Source organism: Crinia signifera, chromosome 6, assembly GCF_055691185.1.
Source record: "Crinia signifera chromosome 6, ASM5569118v1, whole genome shotgun sequence".
Classification (NCBI taxonomy): Eukaryota; Metazoa; Chordata; class Amphibia; order Anura; family Myobatrachidae; genus Crinia; species Crinia signifera.
In genome coordinates, this window is record NC_139222.1 from 190,060,486 (window position 1) to 190,075,228 (window position 14,743).

General features: G+C 45.0%; 1 protein-coding gene and 1 pseudogene across 1 annotated transcript; both read right to left on the bottom strand.

Annotated features, from left to right (window-relative positions):
- Nucleotides 1-309: 309 nt before the first annotated feature.
- DNAJC9 (DnaJ heat shock protein family (Hsp40) member C9) lies at nt 310-6,561 on the bottom strand. The gene is made up of 5 exons (XM_083148462.1): nt 6,263-6,561; nt 3,576-3,716; nt 2,237-2,491; nt 1,319-1,405; nt 310-1,229 (listed from the first exon to the last, which is right to left on the bottom strand). Exons 1-5 carry the CDS (start codon nt 6,443-6,445, stop codon nt 1,110-1,112), a joined length of 786 nt encoding a protein of 261 aa, XP_083004588.1. The 5' UTR covers nt 6,446-6,561; the 3' UTR covers nt 310-1,109.
- A 4,748-nt stretch (nt 6,562-11,309) lies between these two features.
- Nucleotides 11,310-11,516, bottom strand: LOC146012749 (U2 spliceosomal RNA; annotated as a pseudogene).
- Nucleotides 11,517-14,743: the final 3,227 nt, after the last annotated feature.

A 14,743-nucleotide genomic window follows, 5' to 3' on the forward strand; every position in this document is an offset into this window, starting at 1 on the left:
ACTGATGCCAGCATCCCAACTGCTGTCAAAAACACTGGCACTATGAAAATAGATTGGTGCTGGCGCCAGAACACAGATAGCCAGCATCCTGACTGAAGGTTTTCTGTACGTATCCCATGAGAAAACACCTCTGTAAAGAGCAGTATATAGAAAGGTATAGCCCAAAATGAAAGCAGGCACATGATATACTGGTATAATTGCAGAGAACAGGATGTGGCTCAGAAATATTCTCAAAAGCACCAGGATTTTTTTCCCCTATATCTCAAGTTGAAAATAAAAAAAAGTAATATTATATGGTAAAATAAAAAGTTTCATTCAACAAAAAAACTTTTAATATACTGAAAGACAATTAAAGATATACAACAATAAAATTAACAATTGCCCAAAGATGACATGGAACCGCTTCCGGTGAGTTTTGGGAGTTCACAAGATGTATGGCATAGGCAGAAATAGTGCATGCCAATGACCTTTGTTAATGAAAGAACTCCAATAGGAAGGATACGTTTAAGTTTGCAAGTTACCAATACTTTGGTTGCAGTAAATAGGTATGGAATGCTCTTACAATAGGTTCTGAAATGGCTTCTTTTTAGCTAAAAAGGAGCTACAGTGACACAAACTGGGCATGCCCACAATGCAGTACAACTTAAATGGTGGCGATCAGAAAAAGTCGTTTGGAATCGTGGACTAAAAGGACCTTAATACACCACTCAAGTGTTGATATGTACATATGGCAGAATACTGAGATATGTGACCCAAGCACCAGAACAACCTACACATCTCCTGTGTTCCAGTTCTTCCAACTTTGAGTTTTTGTTACTGGATATACAATGGTGACTGAAAAGTCAGTTGGTTGTTTATCTGGTGCCTGCATTAATCATCCATGGGTACTTCATGCAAATAACAGACAGGAGGGGCATTAATATGTCCAGTATGTACTGACCTTAACGTGTTCTCTTGGAATAATGTGACCGCATTTAATAAATATTATTTATTGATGGCCACAGCAAATAAACAGGACCTGATAACAAAAAAGATCTATTTGTTCCTACAACAAAATAACAAAGTGACATTAACTGTACATTAGAATGGTGTCTGGCTTCATAGCCTCTTCACTTTTTCCCTCGCTTAGCTGTTGACTTTCCTCCTTTCTTGGGTTTATTGATGCAGTACTTTGCTTCCAACTGCGCCATGAAACCATCTAGTTCCTTTTCTCGATCTTTTTGTCGATTCTATACAAAAGGGATATAAAAATAAGGTTTATTAATATGGAAGGAAACGAACTGGATAGCTCCACTGTTTGAGATAGGGCCATTCTTACTTGAATCAAAGCTTTCAAGTCACTGTCCCCATCACCAAGCCCTTTTTCCTTCTTTAATGCTTCAGCTTCTTCAGCTTCTTCGTGAGCCTGAAAACAGACAGACAATTTAACTAGATTCAATCAAATCCAGCTTTTAAAATTTCAAAAAGATCTGCATAATAGAACAGTGGATAGAGATACACACACAAGTCCTTTAATCCCGGCACTCCTTCTGGATCAAATGGTCAATTGCTCAAGTGTCTCCTTTGAGATGTGGTTCAGCCCTAATATTCTTTCCAAACAATAAGTATTACTCTGGAGTCTTCGTTGGATATGGTAAAACAGATATGGTTTATTCCAACATGTTTCGGGACCTCTGGAGAACACACGGAGAACTTTTAACTAGTCAAAATCTCCTAGAAGGTTAGCCAAAATCTCCCTATTTTTCTCCTGCTTAGTCAATATTGTCTAGCAGAAATTGCTTAGCATAGATTGACTGTGCAGGCAAGGTAATTTTGACTAGATCATAGACTATCATTGCTTAGACAAAATGGTTTAGTCAAAATCTCCAGTGCATCTAGCCAAAATCTCCCCCAAAATTGCTTAGTCAAAAATGACCATTAGCCAAAATCTCTCTGCATGTACACCCCTATAAGCCTCTACCACCTTTAATGGAAAGCTAATCCACTACCCTTTCTACCTCCATCCTTGACTTCTAATACTTCTCTTCCTTTGAAAAAGTTTCCCTTCTGTACCATTAAAACAGTGAGTACATGTAAAAGTTTCTCTTATGTAACCATCCCTTCTCTGTTCTAAACAATACATGTTTACATCTTACATTGGGTTACATTTTGCGTTGATCATTTCAGTTGCCCTTCTTTGTAATCTTCAAATACCATGGCTTATGTCTACAGCCAAGGAGACCTTTGTAGCACTCACCCTTTTCAGGCGCCGTTCGCGTTTCTTCTTGGACTCTTTTACAAAGGCATCATAAGCTGGCACCTCCTTTTTCTTAATGGCTTTCTGAATCATTTCTCTGATCCTTGGTTCATCCTCAAAAGTAGCAAGTGGAATATGCACCATAATGTCATCCATGTCTCCTTCATACTCTAAATATGCTTCTATGATATCTTTCTTCTCCTCTTCTGATTCTTTGTACTTTTCTTCATACGCTTTTATATCTTCCACAGTTATCTAAAAAGATATATATGCAACAACCAGAGATAAGCTTTTGCAAGCTTCAGATTGACAGAAGCCTCCCAGCACCATAACTTTGTTTATATGCTTGTATGTTCTAGATCTGGGGTAGCCAACCCTAGTCCTCGAGAGCTACCAACAGTGCATGTTTTGCAGGTCTCCTCACAGAATCACAAGTGAGCTAATTAGCTCCATCTGTGGATCTTTTAAAATGGGTCCGTGATTGATGAGTGCAGCAGCTAGGTTGTCTGGAAAATGTGAACTGTTGGTAGCTCTCGAGGGCTAGGGTTGGCTACCACTGTTCTAGATACTACAACTTCAGGCTTGTTGCTCTTTGACTTTATATTTAAAATGCTAGAAGGGTTATGAGACGAGAATATTATTGGGTGACACCCCTCAATCACATGAGAATTAGTTCTAGTGGTTATGTAATTATAGGGGAAGCCTTTTTTGGGTTGTGGCCCTCCCACATGTCCATGCACCCGTGCCGCTATTTGAGTATTGGATCATTTTCGAATGCTTGTGTATTTCTATATATAATTGCCCATGTGCCAATCTTGACTAAGCTTTGTACTTTGTAAATAAATACAACATTGATGCTATATTGTATGCTGATACCATACAAATTCTAACTGCTGTGTAATTCTTGTTTTCAATGTATCCTGAATAACATTTGTTTTTTTGCGAGGTGATCTACAAATAAAAAAATATATCCCCCCCCCCCAAAAAAAAAACCTTTCCCCTCTACCTCAAACTTTCATCCACAGACAGGTATTTTTCTTCTATGTGTGCAAATTCTAAAGTTTGAACATACAGGGCAACAGGCAAAACTATGACAGCTCAGCACATTGCGTGGCACTAGCCATGTTGTTTGCTTAGAAATCGTGCTGAGTGGGGATTTGCCCATGTCTAGCAGGATAGACAGCACAAACTGTCTTTCCCTGCGGGCGATGGAGGCATATACACGGAGTGATCCGTGCTCCATTTCCAAGTGATCTGGTCAGATCGCTTAGAAATGAGGCTGAAATCGCCCCTTGTGTATGCCCCTTAACTTCTACTGAATGAAGCTCTCCATGATTACCTTCTTAAACAGCAAGCTCCAATAGTCTTCCCAGTTACGGTCCTGACGAACAGTATCAGACTCCTCATCAATGATTCCCTGCTCATCATACAGAGCTCGTTGCTCCTTGTCACTGAGAATAGAATAAACTTTCCCAAGTGTCTATAGGGGAGAAAGAAACAGCTGAAGAGGGAGCAAAGCATAGAGGGCAATAGATCATTGTACAGCTTTCTCAGATATTTTAACAAAACATAGGGGTCTATTTGCCAAGGCTGAGTACACATTATATTGATGGTTCCTAGTCGATGTGACGGGCCTCTCTATTGGAAAGTGCATATAGGGCAATGTAGGATGCGGTGTTGCATTTGGTAGCATGGCATTGTACACAATATCTTTTTCTTGGATGTACAGTAAGGCCGACTGGAAGATTAGTGTTCCCGCTAGCCTTGCAGGGTGCCGCTCCCTGCCCCTTTGTCTGTGCCCCCATCGCTGAGCTGACACGCCAGAGACCTTAGCAGCGCGGCAGGATGCAGATGTAAAGCAGCCCATACACGCTGCGATGCGGGCTGTCCGTTGTGTGCTTTGAGGTGCGTGCTCCCGCGGCACCTCATCGCACAGTACAAAAAGTATGTGCTTGCATATACAAGTTTATCACATTGCATCACATGCACAGGCAATGTGATGCGTACTTGTTAAGCACGGAATGCACGCCCGTATCGGGACGTGTATGGGCGGCTTAAGAGCTGTTGAGCTGACAGCCACTGTAAGCTAGCAATGGGTGCTGTTCGATCGCCACACTCATGCTTCTATTTTGCTATTTTGGGTGCGGATTTGCTGTGACAGAACATTTATCACGGGAATGTGGTCAGCAGGGGGGGGTGCCCAGCTCAGTGGCAGGAATCACATGCGATACATCATATGCAGAAGGTCCCTGGCGGCTCAAGGATTATCAGATGCCCATACACTGCTTTGAGTCAGAGCAGTGTATGGCCACCTTTAGTAAATGGACCACTTAATGTGGACAATTTGTAAGTACAAACATTGAGTCTCACTGGACTTTTCTTTATATTTTAGGGAGGTTTAGGTTTCACTTGCTATAGTAGAGCATATATATCTCTTCAAGCATATTTGTAATCACATAAAATCACCTTATTTCAACTCTGGATCTTCAAAAGGATCAGGATGCCAGAATACTAATCAGTAATTAACCGTAGCTGGTTAGCGTAAGACCAGGGAAGGGGGTGTAGGTTAGTCACTAGTGGGGGAACTTAAGATGGGGTCGCGAGGTTAGCCACTAGCAGGGAAGGAGGGCTGGTAATACCCCTTTCACATCGCTATCCCAGGTCCGGCTCTTTCACAATAAACCCAGGTTTCCCATTATACCGAGGTGACCAGGGGTTTAACCCTTCATATAACCAGGTTGAATTGCCGGGTTGGTCAACAGTGTTATAAACGGGATGCGGTCATTTGGTCTACTGCATTATGGTCGACAGTCATTAGGTCGAATCCATTAGGTCGACATGCTAAAAGGTCGACATGACTCTAGGTCGACATGGGAAAAGGTCGACATGATTCTAGTTCGAAAGGTCATTAGTTCGACAAGGTCATTAGTTCGACAAGGTCATTAGTTCGACAAGGTCATTAGTTCGACAAGGTCATTAGTTCGACATTCACAAGGTCGACATTCACAAGGTCGACATTCACAAGGTCGACATTCACAAGGTCGACATGGAGTTTTTCACTGTTTTTTGAGCCAACATGTGCCGACAGGCGGTATTTCATGCCCTACCATCCACTAGGGCGTGGTGGGAGAATAAAATAGTGTGCCGAGCGTAGCGAGGCACCGTGCCCGACGCATAGCGAGCGCAGCGAGCGATGCGAGGGGATGCAGTGCACTTTAAACTGTGTCCATGTCGACTGTGTTCACATTCAGGTAAAAAAACAGTGAAAAACCCCATGTCGACCTTGTGAATGTCGACATAGACAATGTCGAACTAATGACCTTGTCGAACTAATGACCTGTCGAACTAATGACCTGTCGACCTAGAATCATGTCGACCTTTTCCCATGTCGACCTAGAGTCATGTCGACCTTTTAGCATGTCGACCTAATGGATTCGACCTAATGACTTTCGACCATAATGCTATAGACCAAATGATCCCAACCCTTATAAACTGTAGTGCTTTCACGCTGCATCCCCTGTCAGTCACCGATCCAGCAATAACAGAGTGATGTGAAAGGCGAATAAGTATACTTACCTGACCCCTGTCCGGATTTCCTCCTTCAGGATGCCAGTGTCAGTATTCTGACCGCTGGTCATCCACATATATCTTTTTCAGGACTCATATCAAGGACATTTACTCTGTATGCCCCACTAACCAGCTATTGACTTATTGGGAATACATTTGTTAGTTCACCCAATCAAAGGCACAATTATTATTATTTATTTTTTTAAGTGCAATTTTATTACTTAAAGTAGGATACGGAAATACACATTCACAACACTTTCCAATAAATCAGTTATCTATACTTTGACCCATTGAGCGCAATTGGGAGCTAGCATGCATCACATCCAGTATGTGCGTGTGATGCATGCTACAGGGGCAGCTGTACATGCTGGCTGGCAGCCTCTCCCCTCCCCGCCAGGCGGTGACGCACATACACAGTAACGGTTATATAGAGCCATGCAGCGCACCCGCCGCCAGTACCTGGAACTTGAGCGTGGCCTCCGCCTTCTCGCTCTCCGGTACCCGGTCGGGATGCACCTGCAGGGAGGTCTTGTGGTAGCCGCGGCGTATCTCTGGCTCCCTGGCCGTCTTGCGTACTCCCAGCACCGCGTACAGGTCAGAGCTACCGAAGTGGCGCTCGCAGCTCTCCAGCAGGCCGGGCATGGTACGCCTGTGATCGGGGACGTGGGCAGCAGCGACCGATCACGGATGAAAACAATCACTGGGCTGCTGCTGATGACAGTATTTGGCGGGTTTTCAGGGGTAACATCGCCATTGGCTGGTGATTATACGTCACCCGTCTTACGCAGCCTTTTTTTTAGGTAACAGCAGAGTTGTGTTTTTTCATTATTGTGTAGTTATTATTATCGCCCAGCAGGCAGCAGCAGCCAGCATCAGACCGCTAGAGCAGTGGGTTCAGCTCCAGAAATCAAGAATCACTAGTAACAGGTCATGGATATGTGGGGTAATTGCTGAACCAGCTCGCGTGTTTGGTTATACAAATCCAGAAAATATTACCTCAATCCAATTAGGTGTGATGTCCCATTGCCGCAGTGTTTCAACGCCAGCATCGGCAGAACTCAAAAGCTCCCTGTGTGACATAATGATTTTGTATGAATTACATCATTATGTCAACCACTACGGTAGTAAGCCCCCTCCAAGCAAATGCTACTAAAGCTAGTAAATGCAGTTTCACTTGCTGCCAACAGATGACAGTGTTTCGGAAACAAATGGACACTAGACATAGGTGTTTTTTTGGTACTTGTTTCCTAGTACGGCGCCCGTCGTAGGTGATTGCATACCTTAAGTTAAGGTATGCGATGGACGCGACCGATGCGATTTCAGGGCTATTTTTAGCCTTTTCCCCTACAATTAAAAAATCGCATCCATCGCATGCCTTAAGTTAAGGCATACGATGCGACTGATGCGATTTTACATAGGGAACAATGTTAAATGGGCCAATGGACCCGATTTTTCATTGTATACCCACCCTTATGGGTATTTAACATGAGAAATGCCCCCCCCCCCCATTGTTAACGGCCCCCCACGATGAACGGCAACCCGAAGCGTGTCAAGCGGCGGCGGTACGCGTCCTCCGACCTTTTCATACCCCCACTATCCACGTCGGCGTGGAGTTGATTTTATATAGTGTGGCGAGCGCAGCGCGCCACTGAGCCCGAAGCGTGGCGAGCGGACGCGTAAGACGTGAAGTAATGTGCGTCCGCTCGCCACGCTTTGGGCTCGGTGGCTCCCTGCGCTCGCCACACTATGTAAAATCAACTCCATACTGACGTGGATAGTGGGGGTATGAAAAGGTTGGAGGACGCGTACCGCCGCTTCATCGTGGGGTGGCGTTAACAATGGGGGGGCATTTGACCCATTGGGGTTGGGAAACAATAAAAATTGGGGTCTGGGGGCCATTTAACATTGGGGCCAATGTAAAATTGGGTCTCGGACCATTTTACATTGATTCCAATTTAAAAATCGCATCGATCGCATCGCATGCGATTTGGTTGCATGCGATGCGATCAACGCGATTTCAGGGGGTCCCGATGGACACAATTTTTATTGCTGGCGCCGTGCTAGGAAACAAGTACCATTTTTTTTTTCCCTTCCACATTTAATTTACATACTGCTGCACAGAGCTAGTAATATCTGTGGAATACCCGGCGTCGTCTTTTACAGATAGAGGGTCTGATCCAGACCTGATTGCTACAGTATGCATACAGGGCTGCTATCAGAAAACTGCTGCCCAAACTGAGTGAAATCCCACCCCGTGCAAGTCTACGAATGGGTGGCTGAACTGCAAATCAATTCGCAACTAACCATCAGATTTTCCAAGTCTGTTCAAGTGTGAGTAAACTGACCCTTTCACAACTTTGCTACAGAGACAGGCTGATTGATGCCGAAGCAAATGTCACACACACCCTCCCTTAGAACACCTGGACATGCCTGCGGTTTTTCACCCAAAAACGCTGCCTTTCTAACAGCAAAGTTGCAAGGGGGTTGCAAAAAAAAAATGAATCTCTGATTTTTGTCACTGTTTGGCCTCATGCATACACTCAATGATCCGTACACATGCGCAGTTGTTTGATAATAGATAGGCTTGCACATTTGCGATCAGGTCTCAATAACTCTCAGTGTGCTGTGATGCACCTGTGCCAAGACTAGGATGGTCCGTCCACTTCCCTGGCTTTCCACTCTGTCTAAAGGTGCCTATACACTAGTGCGATTTGAACCTTCTTTACATGATTTCTGGTGCAGCTGTGCCAAATGTCCTGTGCTGGGTGGCTTTGTGGCACGAAAAGTTGTTTAAAACACAGCATGCAGTGACCACCAATTACATTTTGTTCCACCCTAGAAGGCGAATGCAGGGTCTTGGAGATGATACTCTTAAAGAATGTCATATTCTCGGGGGAGCCACCATCTGAAGCACGGCCATTTTTGTTAACATCTATAAATATAAATTCATAGTTGGCATTTACCACCGCCATCATAACGATTCTGCAGTACCCATTGTAATTGTAATAAGACAATCCGCTGTTGGTAGGAGGGGTTTTGCGGAGGTGCTTTCCATCAATGGCTACCCCGCAGCTAGCAAAATGCCACCTGGTTTTAAAATAATCTGCGATGGCTAGCCACTCTCCCATGATTGTAATGAACTATAAAAAAATTTGATTTATACATGTTCTTAAATTTAGAATTTTTGCATAACAGAATAGCACTTCTGACATGGATATTCCCAGCACCCCAGAGCTCAGTTTTTCTAGGGGACAGTGAGGAATATTTCTATATTGCCTCTGGATATAAGGAGTCTTCAGGCCCAGCAATTCCTGGAAGGTAGCGTCTTCCATGCCAGGTAGTTGCGATAATCATCATGCTTTTTTCTCCCTAATTTCCATCATCGGTGACATGTGTGAGAGAGTGTCCTCCTTCATCAGTCACTCCTTTGTCGAGCAGGACCTCACCCTTCTACTTTCCTGATCCCTCTCACATCTTAACTTCAGAAAGCCATAGGCTAGCAAAAGTTAGTTACACCTAGCAAAAGGTGTCAGGAATTGTGGCCTGCATGGTAAGCGCAGGGTCTGTGCATGTCACTAACAGGCCCGCTGATGCATCTTGTGCTTCAGAGCTGGCTGGTGTGATGTCCCTGTCCCAGAATCCCACATGGTGGCATGGCGCCCGGCGTCTTCTCCAAACTATCTAGAATGTGGGTGCCACCATGATACCTCCAATCAGGTGACCTTCACTCACCTATACGTTTATCCCAGTGAGTCCAGGTGTGATCATGTGACACACATAGATCCAAATGCAGGCGTAACCTGGTTCTCTCCTATTTGCTGCTGCATTCAGAAGCCAACCAGCAAGCATCAAGATGGATATAAGCAGGCCTCTCAGAACCATCCAGCGCCTTACTTGTACTTCCTGTGTTTGTTCCAAAGAATTCTCCCAAGGCTCCAGGCTGTGTCCTATACTCATAACATAGTACTTAAGACTGAAAAAAAGACGTTAGTCCATCGAGTTCAACCTATCTGACTTGTTACTACTATACAGTATCTCTAGGATTCCCCTAGTGGCCAAAATGTATCCAGTTTTGATTTAAATTCATTAACAGTAGTTGCTGTTGATGACATTCCCAAAAATCCTATATCCCCCTACAAATGCTACCATTACTACTATCAACCATCGATGAAAAACATATCAATAAGGGGCTCCGTGAGTTTATATGGCAAAATAAAAGACCAAGGATAAGTATTTTAAAACTACAGCAACCTGTGACCAATGGAGGCACAAATCTCCCCAACTTTCGTATTTACACTCAAGCATGCACCTTTAGATATTTATTTATTTATTTACAGTTTCTTATATAGCGCAGCAGATTCCGTTACGCTTTACAATAGTAGACAGTTATAAAACAAACTGGGTAACAACAGACAGACTTGGAGGTAGGAGAGCCCTGCTGCAAGCTTACAATCTATAGGGAGGCACCAGTAAAAGCATAGCAGTCCCACCAAGTTACAAGTCCAGAAGGGAAGCTATATAATACATAAGTTTGAAAAAAAACTCAGGAGCCCGAGGTGTGCTCCCCACCACCAGTGCTGTGCCTAAACACGTGCAAAGGGGGCCGTGCGATCGAAATGGGTCCGTCTCCCGAAGGAGACAGGGCCCCGTTTTTCCCCTAACCCCTCTCAACCATAAGGCCGAAGAGGGGAAAATAGGGAACGGTGGGTCCTCTTCGCTGAAGCTTAGAGAGACCCTCATTCCTCAACCCCCGGAAGGGTTAGGACGATGGGTCCTCCGCACCCGAAGGTTTGGAGAGACCCTCAGTAGACTTCCCTCCGCCTTGCGGCTCGGGGTCGTCCTCGGGGGGCACGAAGCTCTCCCCAAAAGGCGAGAGCTTCGGCACATTGGGGAAATGGAAGGCCTGAAAGTGACGAACGTGAGAGGGGAAGAGAAATAAATAATAGAGGACCCTAGCCAGAAGGCCAGGGTGGGGGTGTGAAAAATTGTCCTACCCCATCCAAAAGGACGGGGTAAGGACATGAAGCGTAGAGAAGGGAAGGGAAGTGCGCAGTGCAAGTGCCATACTAGTGCATGGTGATTTTGGGATCACCCGTGCATGTTCGGCACCCCCGAGTTTCCCCGGGGGCACAGTGCAGCCTCGTACTCCAAGCAACCGACCGATCAGCGTCCGACCAAGGTTTCTCTGTTCCCATCGTAGGGCATTTTCCAGCCCCTGGCATGGGAATGGGTACTCCACTGGGCTTTTCGGAAGAGCAATCTACTCAGTCCCAGTGTTTCTCCGCTCCCAGGGTTAAGATACTGGGCTGAGCTTTTCGCTGTGCCCAGGCTGGTGGCTTGCCCAACCTGGACCAATCTACTCGGTCTCAGCTTTTCTCCGCTCCCTGGGAATGGATACTAGACTGAGCCTTTTGCTGTCTCATCCTTCGGGGGCTACGAACCCCGTCAAGAGAGCCAAACTACTAGGCCCAGTGTTTCTCCCCCCCTCTCACCAGTGGGTTTACGGAAACAACACCTCCTACCACTGGCAGAGGTGAAGGTACTCAGCCAGACTTTTCACCACTCCCAGGCAAAAAAAAGGGGTCCCACACCCTCCGCCCATCAGAGCAGCTACTCAGTCCAGCCTTTCTCTATTCTCTGCCAGAGGCCAGTCCATACCCACTGATAAGAACAGATACTACACTTGATCTTAGCCAAAAGGCCGAGAAGCGTTGGCGTAATTTGTGGCATCAGGATTTCCGGGACAGACGTACTGAAGGACTCTATCTTACCTTGGATCAACCTCTCCCAGGCCGACTACCCGGGCGTTTGGACTGGTGATTATTGATTCATTCAAGCTTGTGAACTGACTAACCACCAGTTCTGATACTGCAGCTGGTAATTAGCACCTTGTTGTATCCTGTCTTCCGGAATCCATTGTTTTTAATATTTTTTTGTATTGTATCATGTGTTTTTTGTGTATGTAATTAAAAATCTGGCTTCACCATTATAAGCCTTTTTGTTTCCACATACATTGAATCACTCTACCCGCTGGGGGCATCCTGATTGAATTTGAGGATCTAATGGAACCCCTTGTTTACTGAAAGGAAGTATTGTTGCATCATTTATCACCTCTCTTATCACCTTTGTGTTTGCAAATTACTTCACTCACCTTTTGGCGCCGTTGGTAGTTATATACTTTGCTTGTATATTTCTGTATTCAGGAGTTGGGAATTCTCCTTATTTATAACTTTGGTGGCAGCCTTAAGAAGCGCAGAACCAGGGAGAATATACTGTTTTTCACAAGAGATTTAGTAGTGTCTTGTGTGAGATACGGTCGTATTCTGGATATGTTTTTTAGATGCATGTAACACAGGGTTGCCGACTTTCAAAAAATCCTCTCCGGGAGAAGCCCCCGGAGAGGAATCTTTCATTACAAATTTTGGGGGCGGGGGCTTAAAATAATGAATCTTTCATTACAAATTTTGGGGGCGGGGGCTTAAAATAATGACGTGGCATCATTAAGCCCTGCCCCCATTACGGGAAATAGGCTAAATAACTGATATCCATGGAGGGGACGGGGCTAAAACGACACGATTGTGCCGTTTTAGCTCCGCCCCCTCCCCTGAGACCCGCGGATTGCGGCATATAAATGCCGCAATCGGGGGGCTCAGTGGGGGTCCCCCTGATTCCGGGAGGGTTGCCCACCCTTCCGGGGGCCGGGAGGAAGGACCCGATTTTCGGGAGACTCCCGCAAATTCCGGGAGGGTCGGCAACCCTGATGTAACATGATTTGGAGACAGATTGAATGTGGGAAAGAAATGACAAGTCAGAGTCGAGGATGACCCCTAAGCAACGAGCTTGTGGGGTAGGGTAGATTGTCGAGTTGTCAACAGTGATGGAGATATTGGGATGGTAACTTTTCATAGTTGGCGGGAATATAAGTAATTCTGTTTTGGAAATATTCAGTTTGAGTTGGCGAGAAGACATCCAAAATGAGATGGCAGAGAGACATTCAGAGACTCGGCACAAAACCACTGGTAGATATATCAGGGACTGGATACACGAAACCTTTAACCATACAGACACGGCCATAGACCAATCCTTTCTGCCTCATATACACCTAATGTCGTTTATACATTGCCACAAACAGGAAATATCATCCCTGACAGTTTAAAACCCTAACACCCTGGAAAGTGTGGCACTCCACGAGAAATAAACATAATCTGAACAGTCACCACTCCTTGTTCCTACCATTAACGGTGAACCCTGAATTCCAAGACGCCCAGGCATTCCACCCCTTCCAGTCATGGAAAAATAAGGGAATTAAGCATGTTAAGGCCCTGGTAAATGAAGCAATATCAGCACCCCTGAAAGCTAAAGATATAGCCGACAAATACACACTTCCTCAATCGCAGGCTCTAGCCATATTCCAGGCCCAACACTACGCAAGCTCAATTTTAAAAAATCTCATACCCAACAGATGAGTCAAATCCCCTAGATACGTTACTGTTGAGACCAACTTCGGGAAAAATAGCTATTTCGACTTATTATCAAATACTACATACCCCCATTGTCCTACATACCATACGAACGGGCATGTCTACGTGGATACAAATTTTTCCGCAATACTCAATAAAACACTTGCTGCGCTCGTTTCACTATTCCTGGAGGACATTGCCCTCTTCCATGTATAGGGATATGACCTACAATATATACCACAACGACTATCTCCCCACACAGACGCTGTGCTATGGGCATCTCTAAAACTGACACATGCCCAAAGTGCGGGTGTAACATTTAAACACTGCATGTGGGACTGTCCTCTCAGATATCGCTTCTGGAAACAGGTGCAGGGATTCTCTGTAACTTACCTACTTAATAACCTTCCCCTGACAGCGGAGTGGGCCTTGTTGGGCGCATTCCCTTCCAATACGCCGATACTACCTGATAGCAAAAGAATTATGCTCATTATCTCAGCAGTAGCCCGCAAATGCGTTCTACACCAATGGATCCATGCGGAACCTCCATCCATACAACTATTTAGGGCTAAACTCTTTCACGTCTTCCACATGGAATGGATAGAGACATCACTCCAGAAGGAAGAACGCACGGAGAACTTCTTTTGAATATGGGAGGGCTTTATCGACTCCTTATCAAGCGATCTCAAAGCACAAATTGAAAAATGTTTTAGATCAACACAGTGGTATGAAACAAAAAATATATTGGGAGACGCTCCCATCGATCTCCAAACAGGCCAATAGAGCCTCAGGGACAGTGGGATCCCCGGGTCGTGGGACGTGCTCATCCATATATCCGCCACATGGTTGCATAGTAAAGGGACGATGATAAATTATAACGTACTTTATTGTAATTCAATTTATGTCATACTCTTATGCTGTAAAACTTACTAATAGAAATTATTGATTGTACTATTATGACGCTCAATCCTAAATAAAAAATAATTTGAAAAACAAAACAGTAGTTGCTGTAACCACCTCCACTGGCAATGAGTTCCAGAATGTTACTGCTCTAATGGTGAAGAATTCTCTATTAGGATTCTTCTGCGATAGCTCCTGGTTAATCTCTGCTGTTCCAGCAGAACAGCTTGATACCTGTTGCCATCGGTACCCAGTCGGATACCTGTTGCCATAGGTACCCAGTCGGATACCTGTTGACATAGGTACCCAGTCGGATACCTGTTGCCATAAGTACCCAGTCGGATACCTGTTGCCATAGGTACCCAGTCGGATACCTTTTGCCATAGGTACCCATTCGGATACCTGTTGCCATAGGTACCCAGTGAGATACCTGTTGCCATCGGTACTCAGTCCGATACCACCTGCCATCGGTACCCATCCCGATACCACTTGCCATCGGTTCCCAGCCCAATACCAGTTACCATCAAAGTTCAGTTCCAGTATCCAGTTTCCATCGGTGTCCAGTTCAAACCACCTGTAC

Bases quoted from the DNA above. Each gene is read 5' to 3' on its own strand.
- DNAJC9 (XM_083148462.1), bottom strand. From the start codon at position 6,445: ATGCCCGGCCTGCTGGAGAGCTGCGAGCGCCACTTCGGTAGCTCTGAC. The intron at 1,406-2,236 runs GTGAGTGCTACA...GTCTGTTTTCAG, and splicing joins GCGAACGGCGCCTGAAAAGG to GCTCACGAAGAAGCTGAAGA. The intron at 1,230-1,318 runs GTAAGAATGGCC...CCTTTTGTATAG, and splicing joins ACTTGAAAGCTTTGATTCAA to AATCGACAAAAAGATCGAGA.